This window comes from Pseudorca crassidens, chromosome 15 (assembly GCF_039906515.1).
Source record: "Pseudorca crassidens isolate mPseCra1 chromosome 15, mPseCra1.hap1, whole genome shotgun sequence".
NCBI lineage: Eukaryota > Metazoa > Chordata > Mammalia > Artiodactyla > Delphinidae > Pseudorca > Pseudorca crassidens.
In genome coordinates this window covers 59,806,021-59,819,119 of record NC_090310.1, presented here as the reverse complement: position 1 = coordinate 59,819,119, position 13,099 = coordinate 59,806,021, and the positions used below count along the sequence as shown (strand labels likewise).

Genomic DNA, 13,099 nt, shown 5'->3' with positions numbered 1-13,099 from the left:
TGTATCAAGTTTCTTACATATATATAATCTTCTTACGCTTGTGGCTCTAATACAAACCTGAAGCCCCCTAGACTACCTATTATGGGAGTAATACATTTCCTTCTTGTCAGAGCTACTTGCCATGAAAAACATTCTGCCTGGTCATCAGATTTGGGAACCACTGGCCCAACAGGCACTCATGTAATTCTACTCTTCTAGGTCCAATTTTAAGGAGAAAATATCCTTGGGAGTGGGGCGAGGAGGAATTATATAAGAGAAGTAGAAATGCAGACAAGGGAGCTAAGAGGAAGGTAAGGTAATTCTGAAATGGCTCTTTGAAACAGGAAGAACGAGCAACTAACAACAACCAATCAAATCTAAACGAAAATGAAAAGGACTTTAATTTCAGAGGGTGTGAAGAAAACATGAATGGGGGAAAAATGGTGAAATGTAAGTGAAGCTGTAAAAGATTCTTACTTAAAACAAAGTATAAGAAAATCACTTATTTAAAATGAGCTTTAGACAATGCCTGACTACACTTCTGTCCTAAAAATTCAAAATAACCATGAGATGAGGCCGGTAAACTGAAAGGAAAATGAGATAGGAGTTACTTGACCATAAGACATTTTAAGATGTTTATTATTTACCTGCACAAATTAACAGAAACTTATACAACTGAACCAGGTTACAATTAATTCACAGTAACTAACGCATGCTAGCTTCTATCTGCCACAGACAAGAACACAACCAAGTCTCCTCAACAGATGATTTTATTACCAAATCTACATTCTGGCTTTTATAACTGTTTCACAACACCTGGCACAGTGCACATCTACAGCATTTATGACTAGAAATGACCCTGAAGGCCCTTCAGAGAGCAGAGGTGAACACTTTCTCATGGAGAAAGGCCAGCTTTTCTAAGCGAGTTCGTTTCAGTAGTGGGAGCCATTCCCAGTGAGATAACTCCACCACATGGTATCCAAGCTGATTCAGCTGCCGCCTCTTCATATTATGTAGTCCAAGCAGATCCCTGGAACCATAGCAATACTGGTTCTTGTTTGTTAACTGAATAGCCAGCTTCACTTGTGGGACCTGCCTGCAGGCCGGGGGACACAGGCCAGCCATCTCCATGGCCTCCAATCTGTCTGCCATATTGCAAAGGGAGCCCCCCATAGGTATGGCCGCCTCCTCCTCTAATTTCATGGGCTGCTGCCCACTGTCTGACTCAGTTTCCCCCTGCAAATGCCCTCCTGATTTCCCTTTTAGTAGCTGATTCATCAAATCATCTGTAAGGCTGATTCCCACATGCTTAAGCCTTAATTTGGCTACATCTTCAGTTGGTGTGGCTTCTCTGTTAAAAGGTAATGGCTTCATGTTACCATCAAGCTGAACCTCTAAATCAGAAGATCGGGTATGAGGCAAAATCATATGGTGTTTGACATACTGGGGCCCACCCAACATGGTCTCAAGTAAAAAGAGAGCTTCTAGGAATTCAGGCTTTGAGTTCATATCCTTCCTTGCTAAATTCCACAGCATTTCCAATGCCTTTTGCTGAAGGTGAGAACTAAGACGATTGCCTCTGTAATGTGGACACTCAATGCCAACTGTACCATCAAGAGTATAAAGCTCCTTGGTGACCTCAAACTTACTTCTCTCTTGAGCTAACCTGACAAACCCTGGACTCAAAGCGAAATCTATGAGCTCTATTGGAAAGTACTCAGAAAATGCCAGGCCCAGCAGGCAGGTGAGCAGGTGTTCTGGGTATCGGTTGAACTCAGGCATCTTTCTGTGAATCTCATTTATCAGGCTAGAATAAAACTCTTCTGCATTGGGTGGCTTATAATTCAGAGTTCCAAATGACCACAGAATCTTGGCAACATCTTTACTTCGACAGTATGCTACCCTAGGAGGCAAAGAAGCAGCTACAGCATTCATTACTCCTTCATCCAGGATGCGTAAGGCCGAGCAGGCAAGAGTCAGGTGCATGACACCTTGAACTCCCAGGGAAGGAATTCGCTGAGGAGCAATCTGTCCAAACTGCTTCATGAAATTTACGTGATCCACATGAGTGAAACGGAACATTTTAAGAATATTCACTAAGGCATAACTACTCAGATGCTGCATGTCAGCACAAGCCAGGTCTCCAATTTTCCGCATGACAAATTCAGAGAGACTACTACTAGATTTAAAAAACCCCAAACAGATTGTACCAACCTCCTCTAAATTAATCAAATCTATATACTTGAGGATTAATGATTCCAATTTTTTCATTAGGTCCTGGGGTGCCTGACGACTTTCACCTATAATATAAATTAAGTGAATCAGTTGGGACAAGGATAGCTCTTTCCAGTGCAAATTAAGATAACTAAAAAAGATTTTTAAAAACCGAGGTACTCTGCGGCCCAAGTACCGCCAGAGGTCAGCCACCAAGAGAAGTTGATCCAGACTCACCTCCCATACCTTATGGCAAAATTTGGTTTCAAACACATCTAGCATTGAATGGGAATGAGGAATTCCTAAACTGACAAAGGCTTTCAAAATACTGATCAGATCTGGGGCATCAAAGAGATTTATGTTTTTCACACTCAGCTGGCAGAGCAGAGCAAAGCTGGCACTGGACAGCAAAACAGGATGCTGCTCTGCAGGCAAAGAGCTCAGCTTACAAAAATAGTCAGCAATAATTTGAGGCTGGAGATTATCTTGATAAACTGTGACTTTGTGCAAAATTAGTTCACCTTCTGAAACAGACAGGGGCTGACAAGTCTCAGACCTGTTATAGCTGTGAAGCTGGTATTCTGGTCTTAGCTGTAGGAAAACTCGAGGGTCTTCAAAGGAATCAAAAGTTTCTACATCCTCTTCATCAACTCTCATGGCCCTGGGTGAGCCCGGCTTCAACGTGCTGGCCTTAGAGGCAGAAGCCCTGCTGAATTCCAAACCGGGGAGGGTACTGCTAATTGTCAGAATTCTCCCAGAAGCAGAGGTGCTACAAATGTTAACTTTTTTGGCAGGATGGCAGAGGCTGTTTTCTGGAGAGTCCTGTCCTTTGCGCCATGTGCAGCTTCTCATATTCCAACATGCCACACTTTGGGTTGCAATGTAGGTAAAAGGATTGCAAAAAGCTCGATATCTTAAAGGTTTTAACAGCTTGAGAGTGGCTGCCATTCTGGTGTCAGAACTGATCATTTTGGCAGTCAGAACACAGTCCTCACTGGTTTGACCAAGCAATTTCTTGTTTACATGGTTCTTGATTAGAGCTGGAGGAGAAGGCATTCCACAGAAACTGCCTGGAAATCTTCGGCATATCACAAGAGCCATGGATCACAAATGACTGGGCCAGAATTGGTGCCAGATACTGAAAGAAGGGCAGATGAAGAGTAAGTGGCTTCCACCTATCATAATACCAAAACTTACACACTATAAAAAATGGATTAAAACTACACCACTGTCCACTCAAGTAAATTCAATGCTGGTGAACGCCCAAACCACAAGACAGCATACATCAAGGATAAACCCCATGTATCTTGCGTAAAGGCACAGGAAAGCCCCAAACCCAGGGTACTATTGGGCAGTTCTTCGGACTGCTCCTCAGTCTGAACTTCCTTTGTCCTCTGGACAGACTTCCTTTATGCTTAGAAACAGCTGTTCCACTAACATCCAACAGGAAGGAGGCAGGCAGATTTCCAAAAAGAAAGCTGGGAACAAAAGTGAGCAATGTATTCCACCTCTTTGATATCAACACATAAAGAGCACACTTGGAGAATAAGAAAGTTGGTAAAAGCTGCCATACTAACAGCTAAAGTAAAAAGTGGGATTTGGGGTAAAGTTTAATTAATTATACCCACAACAACCTTCCCTGTTCCTCCTTTTGATTACAGAATTTGGTTGTTCTAATGCTGCTCCTGTACCTCTTAGAAGATGCCTAGCCTCCTTCCAGACCTCTCCAGTCTAAATCACTAACACAGAGTAGTCATGTACTTGGGAAGTAAACTCAAAAACTCACTCACAAGGAATGAAATTGTGCCATTTGCAGACATGGATAGACCTAGAGACTGTCATACAGAGTGAATTAAGTCAGAAAGAGAAAAACAAATATCATATAATATAGCTTATATGTGGAATCTAGAAAAAATGGTACAGATGAACTTATCTGCAAAGAAGAAATAGAGACACAGACGTAGAGAACAAATGTATGGATACCAAGGGTGGGGAGTGGGATGAATTGGGATTGAGATTGACATATATACACTACTATGCATAAAATAGATAACTAATGAGAACCTACTGTACAGCACAGGGAACTCTACTCAGTGCTCTGTGGTGACCTAAATGGGAAGGAAAACTAAAAAAGAGGGGATATATGTATATGTATAACTGATTCACTTTGCTGTACAACAGAAACACAGCATTGTAAAGCAACGATACTCCAATAAAAAATAAAGAACTCACCCACTTTGGTGGGGGAGGGCAGAAGGCCCAGGCCCTACTCACTGTCAATTCATGGGTGGGACACAAAGAGCATCTCAAAGCTGGGCTCAGGGAGCACCAATTCATGCAACTGCCCTGCTGACAAGGGGACAGCACAGCTTTCCTCTGGAGGAGGCAGATTAGCAATGCTTCCAGTGAGTCAGGTGTTGATTATCCTGCCTGTGAGCAGCCCAAGTCCCATTTTTCTCCTATAGTAGAAACCATGAGAGGCTATGAAAATGACTCTGCTGTACTCTTGCTTTCAATGTTTATTGTCTTTCCCTCCACTTGAGAAATACCAAGGCCCGACAAAGAAAACCCAGGGAGCCCTAAGCTGCCAAGATATGGACCAGACAGGGCTCTTGCTGCAGAAAATCCCATGAGTGTTCTGAGGGTGCCAGAATGACTTTCTGAAATGCCTAAGCAACTCCCGTCAGTCCCTGCCTTCCAGAGCCCACAGCATAAGAAATAGAGGACTGCAGGGCAGGCCAGTAGCTTTTTTCAGGTAGCCCAGCTACACAGGCTTCTCTGGATGGCAGAAATGTATGCTCTAATTTCTTTGTGAACCAGAACGGAATTCTCTCATGCCAAACCTTTATACGCTTGGTTTCTTACTGTGGCCTGGGGACCATTCTGCCCACTATGTTTCAATCTGTGGGTCCAGATGCTATAGATCAGGTGTTAGCAAACTATGGCTCAGAGCCCAAATCCAGCCCTCCATCTGTTTTTTTTTTTTTTTTAATTTTTTTAAATTTATTTTTATTTTTGGCTGCGTTGGGTCTTCGTTGCTGCGCGTGGGCTTTCTCTAGTTGTGGCGAGCGGGGGCTACTCTTCGTTGCAGTGCGTGGGCTTCTCATTGCGGTGGATTCTCTTGTTGCAGAGCACGGGCTCTAGGCGTGCAGGCTTCAGTAGTTGTGGCGCACGGGCTTAGCTGCTCCGCGGCATGTGGGATCTTCCCGGACCAGGGCTCGAACCTGTGTCCCCTGCACTGGCGGGCAGATTCTTAACCACTGCGCCACCAGGGAAGTCCCCTTCCATCTGTTTTTCTAAGTAAAGTTTTATCGGAACATAGCCAGGCCATTTGTTAAATATTGTCTATGGCTGCTTTCTCACTACAAGAGCAGAGTTGAGTAATTTTGGCAGAGAATATATGGCCTGCAAAGCATAAAATATTTACTATCTGGCCCTTTACAGAAAAAGTTTGCTATAGACCATTAGCTTACTCCTATGAATGCATATGGCCCACTTTTTAAAAATTAGAAAACATCAGAAAAACAGTACTGAAATAAATTTTTCTTTAACACTTAGATGATAATTAAAGATTTATGCCTCAAAATAGTCACTAGGAATCTCAATTAATATTGCAGCACAGGCATGGTGGGAACAAAGGAGAGAGCAATTAATGGAACTCTTCAGCTGACAGGGCTTTTAAGAATACCTGTTTCAGAGGACTTCCCTGGTGGTCCAGTGGTTAAGAATCCGCCTTCCAATGGAGGGGATGTGGGTTCGATCCCTGGTCGGGGAACTAAGATTCCACATGCCGCAGGGCAACTAAGCCCGCATGCTGCAACTACTGAGCCCGCACACTCTGGAGCCTGCATGCCACAACTAGAGAGAAGCCTGCACACCGCAGTGCCCACATGCCACAACAAAGGTCCTGCGTGCTGCAACTGAGACCTGACGCAGCCAAATAAATAAATATTAAAAAAAAAAAAAAGAAAGAATACCTGTTTCGGAACCTGGAATCTAAATTTAATTCAACACAACGTGCAACTAAAGCAATTGTTCAAAGTCCTTCTTCTCATCTTGGGAACTAGATCTGAAGAAATAACTTAAAAAAAAAAAAAAAGACAAAAAAAATTTTTTTAAGAGGATTCCCTGGTGGCGCAGTGGTTGAGAGTCCGCCTGCCGATGCAGGGGACACGGGTTCGTGCCCCAATCCGGGAGGATCCCACATGCCGTGGAGCGGCTGGGCCCGGGAGCCATGGCCGCTGGGCCTGCGCGTCTGGAGCCTGTGCTCCGCGGCAGGAGAGGCCACAACAGTGAGAGGCCCGCGTACCGCAAAAAAAAAAAAATTTTTTAACAATAGCAAAAAAACTGAAAACCCATTATGTCTCTCCAGAACGAGGAGGGTGATTTACACAATAAGTGTGTGTCAGGCATCCACTCATGAAAAAGTACATACAAATAGTCAGTGGAACAAACAGAACACAACAAGTGCCATCACTTAAAATACACTGGGTTGGCCAAAAAGTTCATTCGGGTTTTTCCAAATGAACTTTTATAAAAGGAAAGTAACTATGTAGCTTCTTTGTTGGGAGACTTTCTGCTACACCTTTGATAAATTCACTTTTTTTTCCTTTTTATTGGGGTTAAAACTGTTAAATAGAAGAGTACATGGATTAATTTAACAAATACTTTTATAAATAATATAATTTTAAAAGCACATTAAATAATTTAAGTTACTGCAATTAATACTACCTAAGAGTACTTAATGAGATTACTGTATGTGGTCCTGAAATGAACAAAAGAACCACGTGGAACATCATTTGACTGGTGTAGATCCAGTGTTTCGAACTGATGTGGCTCTTTTTGATACAGGCTAAGGGACTTCCCTGCTGGTCCAGTGATAAGACTTCACGCGTCCAACGCAGGGGGGCGCGGGTTCGATCCCTGGTCTGGGAACTAAGATTCCACATGCTGTGCGGCACAGCCAAAAAAAAAAATACAGGCTACGTCCCAAGATGGAAATAACAAGAGCCACAATTGTCTCAGGGTCTCCACTGTGGCAAGCCTTGAATGAGCTGCTTTATCTGCATCAGTTCCAATCCTTACAACTTTTCTGTAAGGTAAGTTTTATTATCTCCATACTGTTGATAAGTAAAAAGAGTCTTCACAAGATTAAGAAACCTGCTGAAGATTACACAGCCAAGGGACAGAATGGGGTTTGACATCACATCAAAGATTATCTGATTCCAAAACCCACATTGCTAGTGTATTGGAGAGACAAGAAGGGGAGTCAGATTCCAGACAGGGGTGTGGAGGGGACCCCAAACAATCTATACGGTTTCCAGGTGCCAGGAAGCTAGAGGACTAGAACTGGGTGAGCCCAAAAGCCCCTCGTACCTCTAATAGTGTAAGATCCTAGCTATCACTAGTATATACTACTTATAAAAAGAACAAAAAGAAAATCTCAAAGACCAAAATCTACATGAAGGAATGAGTTTACAAGATGCCCCAGTATCGGGCTTTCCTGGTAGCGCAGTGGTTGGGAGTCCGCCTGCCGATGCAGGGGACACAGGTTCGTGCCCCGGTCCGGGAAGATCCCACATGCCGCGGAGCGGCTGGGCCCGTGAGCAATGGCCGCTGAGCCTGCGCATCCGGAGCCTGTGCTCCGCAACGGGAGAGACCACAACAGTGAGAGGCCTGCATACCGCAGAAAAAAAACAAAAACAAAAACAAGATGCCCCAGTATTAAGGTAAAGAGAACTATAATTGAAGTTTATACATAAGTTCAACATAGAAGGGAAGTAAAGGGAAATCCCAGGATAATGATGAAGATCCCAGGACTACAGCTGTGAGCAGACACAAAGAGCAACTAGTTTATGCTGGAGGAGATGGATATTACATAGGAGAGAAGATTTACATTTCTGATGGGTTATCTGAGGATGAACAAGTAATAGGTAGATGGAAAACCAAGCCAATAACAGCAACAAAAATGATTAATTCCAAACAACACAAAAAAGTTGTACAAGACAGAAAATGTTATATTACTCTCCTTACTCAGCTGTAAACAATATTTACATAATCTTACTTATATAAACCTTGAATATCTGCCTCACCAAAAATTATGAGCAACCTATGTTGGGACATTAAAGGGAGGGGAAGTGGGGTAGAAGAAAACTGAGTAGTGATACAAGAGACCTAGAGCATCAAAGTCCATAACAAAGAAGTCAAGAGATTTTATAGACATAGATATATCCTAGAAATCAAGAAATAGAAACACAAATGTTATTTAGAAATACACCAATGAATGCCAAAAGAAACAGGCAAATAGTTGAAAAGTGACTCTGGGTAACAAAAATGGAGGGAGAAAAGAAAGGAAATTAATTTTAGTGTTATAAGATCTGTCAAACTATTTGCCCTTTTTTTTTTTTTTTTTTGGCAGCGCTGCATGGCTTGTGGAATCTTAGTTCCTGGACCAGGGACTGAACCTGTGCCCTCAGCAGTGAAAGTGCAGAGTCCTAACCACTGGGCCACCAGGGAATTCAACTACATAAGCCATGTATTTTTTTTCTTAATAAATTTATTTATTTATTTATTTTTGGCTGCATTGGATCCTCGTTGCTGCACACGGACTTTCTTTTAGTTGTGGCGAGTGAGGTCTACTCTTTGTTGTGGTGTGCGTGCCTCTCATTGCGGTGGCTTCTCTTGTTGCGCAGCACGGGCTCTAGGCGCGTGGGCTTCAGTGGTTGTGGCGCATGGGCTCAGTAGTTCTGGCTCACAGGCTCTAGAGCACAGGCTCAATAGTTGTGGCACATGGGCTTAGTTGCTCCGCAGCATTTGGGATCTTCCCAGACCAGGGCTCGAACCCATGTCCCCTGCATCAGCAGGTGGATTCTTAACCGCTGCGCCACCAGGGAAGCCCCAAGCCATGTATTTTTAATTTAAAAACTTAAATTTACAAAATGCATGTTCTAACAGGAAATTAAAGTGTTCTTCAAGAAGACAATCAGGGACTTCTCTGGTGGTCCAGTGGGTAAGACTCCGCGCTGCCAATGTAGGGGGCCCACGTTCCATCCCTGGTCGGGGAACTAGATCCCACATGCTGCAACGAAGATCCCACATGCTGCAACTAAGACCCAGTGCAGCCAAAATAAATAAATAAAAATGAATATTAAAAAAAAAAGACAATCAGTGGATAGAGAAAGCAACCTTGGGACTTCCCTGGTGGTGCAGCGGTTGGGAGTCTGCCTGCCAATGCAGGGGACATGGGTTCAAGCCCTGGTCCTGGAGGATCCCACATGCCGCAGAGCGGCTGAGCCTGTGCACCACAACTGCTGAGCCTGCACTCTGGAGCTCTCGAGCCACAACTACTGGGCCTGTGTGCCACAACTGTTGAGGCCCGCGCGCCTGGAGCCCATGCTCCGCAACAGGAGAAGCCACTGCGTGAGAGGCCCGTGCACTGCAACGAGGAACGGCCCTCGCTCGCTGCAACTGGAGGGAGCCTGCGTGCAGCAACGAGGACCCAACACAGCCAAAAAATATTAAATAAATAAATAAATATTTTTTTTTTTAAAAAAGAAAGAAACCTACATACTCAAGGAAAATGCTGAAAAGTTATTTCTAGTACAAGCACTTCCTATTGTCTGTAGAACTTCTCTGTGGATGCCCAGTAACAGAACGATGACAAAATAAATAATCTTAGAGCCATGCAGAGTGAAATTGCAAATGGCAAACAGCAGCTACTCACTTTTTCACCATGTAACTTTTAGCACAACTGTATAGACACCATACCTATGTATACAGATCTGAAATATAACCACTTCAGAAGCTGGGTATTAAGTACTGTGGAGAAGGAAAGGGAAGAAACACAAGGAAGATACAGAACCAATAAAGCAGAAGAGTGGGGGGAAAAGGCAATACAAAAGAGAGGAGGCCAGAATGTTTTGCCCAGATAGAGAAAAATATAGCTGAGAGTTAGTTCCTCCTTACGTAAGGGCTCCCAGACAATCCATAAGAAAGCTGGAAAGAGAACACTATGAGATGCCCAATCAATAACTCCCGATGTCTCCTCTAAAGGTTCAAATTTATGTGACATCATTTCACAAAACCCCTTTCCTAGTTAAGTGCCCCAAGGATACTCTCCTTCCCATCTCCTCTTTAGGGGTCCTAAAGAACCAGAGTGGAGCCTCAGAGACCACTGGACCAACCATGGCTGTTCTGAAAGGCACTGCCCAAACCACCCTGAATGATGTGATTTCACAAGAGCGAGAAATCTTACCTTTCCACCTTCCAGGTACAGGTCTGAGCAAGGCCGAATAGCTTCGTTTTAAACTACAGTCCAGAAGTTAGAGGAGGGGAGCCAGGCGGAGGAAGGCAGCCATGCTAACTGTAGATTAAGTATATGACACCCTCAGCATATTCAATTTACCAGTTACCGGATCTCATCCCTTAATTCTGATTTGATTCTTTTGCTAGAAAAATTTAACCCACTTATATCCTGATAAAATTACCACAAATAAATGGATACTTCAAACTCCATTTTTGTTTTAGCAAATAATATGTTGAGTAGCCCTGAGAATTAAAATAGCAAAAAACGAACTTCCTCTAGGCACTGCAGTCTACGAGAAGATTGACAAAAATCCCAACATGTAAACTACCTGCACCCACAACCATGTGAAAGAATTTCCAAATAAACAGTCCAAGTACCTATCACTGTTAGCACAACCGAACATTTGGCTTTATCTGTTTTCCTAGATTTGCAAGGCTGCACAGTATAGTATCTCAGACAAGTGAAGGGGAAGCATCAGAATTCTTTGGTATCAAAGTTGACTTATTTGCATGATGAATGACAAGGCTTTGCTGGGGACCAGGAAAAATAAACCAATGAATGGGGAAGAAAATCATACTGACAAATTAGATGTGCATAACTGCCAAAAACCTCACTTTCTCAGCTGTCTTATGCAGCACAGAGTCTTTAGGTTTTATTCTGGTCTACCAGGCAGAAGCAAATTCATCCCAGAGCTTGCCCAAGGCCATTCAGAGCAGTGAGTCACAGAATCTAGGTGACCGTTCTTACTATTCACAAAGTGTGAGCAAAGTGCAGAAAACATAAATTCAGGTTCCAGCAGCAACAAATGACTAAAGCACAAAACATTAGCCATGTTGGTGCTAAAGCACTTGGCTCCAGCTCCACAGGATGAAGCACCGTCCAAGGGTCTGCAGTGAGTGGGCAATGAAGCATCACCCGAGGAGGCCCATGCACGTAACTGGTATGGAGAGGGCCCAAAGCTCCGAGTCAGGAAAGAAGAGCTGTGTCATGATTTGTACGGAAAGAGAAATGGCAATTATTTTTCTTTTCCCTGGAGAGAAAAAAGGGAGGGGGACATCAATAACACCCTTAGACTTGTGCAACCAGAAACTATCTGTTAAAAAATGGGGAAAGGGTATATATCGTAGTGATATTTACTGAAGACTCAACCTCTCCCAGGTACTGAGCAAAATGCCGCAAAGCCTTGCTGCTCAAAGTGCGGCCTGCGGAGCAGCGGCATTAACCTCACCTGGAAACTGGTGAGAAACGCTGAATCTCAGGCCCCACCCCAGACTTACAGAATCCGAACCTCCAGATTCCAGTGAATCGCATGCAGATTGAAGTGTGATAAGAGAAGCGGCAGAATATCTCACTACGCTCTCACAAAAGACCTGTGAAGCAAGTACTGTTATCATCTCCGTCTCACAGAGGAAAACTCAAGGTTCAGGTAAGCAGCCTGCCAAAGGCCACAGAACTCCGGGTCGCCGAGGTTCTCCCTAGAGCCGGGCCTTGGACAGGTGCCCGCAGCCCGCGCCGGGAAGCGCAGCCCAGCTCGGCAGAGAGCGCCGCCGCGGCCTCCTCTCTGGCCGCCCTCACTCACCTGAGCCTGTGGAGCACGGGCGCCGCAACACCAGTCGCCACTCCCGCGAGTGGCCGCGGCTCGGCGACTCCTCCAGCTACCCCCGGGCCGCACAGCCCCACTTCCGGCCAACTGCCCGTTACTTCCGTATGCTGTGCGAGTGACGGGTGCGGCCGAGGCTCAAAAGACTCTGTCAGCGTTTTCCAAAGACGTTTTCCACAGGAAGATGTTGCTGCAGAGACAGGACCTGCGAAGGGAAAACCGCGCTGTGGATGGACGGCTCTGAAAGTCACTGAATAGCCTAGATACAGGTTGGAATCTCAGACCGCTACACAGGGTTTATGGCCTTGGGGAAGTCACGTAAATTCTCTAAGCCAAGTTTCTTATCTGCCCAATGAGGTAATCATGCATTTATAATAGAGATATATCTAGAAAGCGTTCTCAGGAGGAGAGTTAGTGATGGATAGACGAGCCTGTTAGGAGAAATGGATGTGAGGAGCTGGGCTGAAAAGGCCAGAGCTTTGGCAGATGAGCCAGGGTGATCCTCCACCTCCCCAAGTAGGCGGGCTCCCACCTGAGTGGGTATGGGCAACTAGGCAGGGAAGAGACTCTCGAGACTTCCAGGAGGACTTGGCCCCAGACGGCCGTCCCTGGGGGCACTGGAGACGATCAGTGTGATCAGGGTGGTCACACCTTGTCCGTGCTTTGGCTGCTGGTCCGCCCATCCTAAGGGCTGTGAAGGGGACCTGAGAAATGGTGCTCCCTCCAGGGCACCGTCTTGAGAGGGAGGACACTTCACTGCAAGGAGAGGCAAGCCTGGCATCCCAACTCCTGAGCTCTGTGGAGGGCACTGTTTGCCTGGGGGTGAGCATTTTGGGCCCTAGACCACTGACACCACTGCTCAGACAGGGTTCTCTCACCGGGGCTGGACCAGAGCAAACACTGTGAGTTGCTAATTACGACTCTGTCCTTGCCAGCAGAACCCAGAGAGAGAGCCTAGGCGATGAAATGAACTGTAACGGCTCCTTGGCAGCCACGACAAT

The 13,099-nt window shown here is 44.9% G+C and overlaps 2 protein-coding genes across 6 annotated transcripts in view; both read right to left on the bottom strand.

Moving 5' to 3' along the window:
- The window catches only part of UBOX5 (U-box domain containing 5), a 33,008-nt gene extending 20,804 nt beyond the window's left edge, over window positions 1–12,204 (bottom strand). For 2 of the 4 annotated variants that reach the window (XM_067707637.1, XM_067707641.1), the window contains exon 1: window positions 10,448–10,555. The gene's annotated coding sequence lies outside the window, so the exon portion shown is untranslated. Of the gene's footprint in view, window positions 1–2,749; window positions 2,883–10,447; window positions 10,556–12,077 lie in introns of those variants that run through there. The other 2 variants (XM_067707638.1, XM_067707640.1) reach the window with 2 other exon arrangements.
- Window positions 358–12,205, bottom strand: FASTKD5 (FAST kinase domains 5). 2 transcript variants are annotated; one of them, XM_067707628.1, is made up of 3 exons: window positions 12,078–12,110; window positions 10,448–10,555; window positions 358–3,331 (listed from the first exon to the last, which is right to left on the bottom strand). In XM_067707628.1, exon 3 carries the CDS (start codon window positions 3,292–3,294, stop codon window positions 850–852), a length of 2,445 nt encoding a protein of 814 aa, XP_067563729.1. In that variant the 5' UTR covers window positions 3,295–3,331; window positions 10,448–10,555; window positions 12,078–12,110; the 3' UTR covers window positions 358–849. The 2 variants fall into 2 exon arrangements, with proteins under 2 accessions (XP_067563729.1, XP_067563730.1); XM_067707629.1 differs by lacking the exon at window positions 10,448–10,555 and having other exon boundaries at window positions 12,078–12,205.
- Window positions 12,206–13,099: the final 894 nt, after the last annotated feature.

Coding starts and splice junctions, on each gene's coding strand:
- FASTKD5 (XM_067707629.1), bottom strand. CDS start 3,294: ATGGCTCTTGTGATATGCCGAAGATTTCCAGGCAGTTTCTGTGGAATG.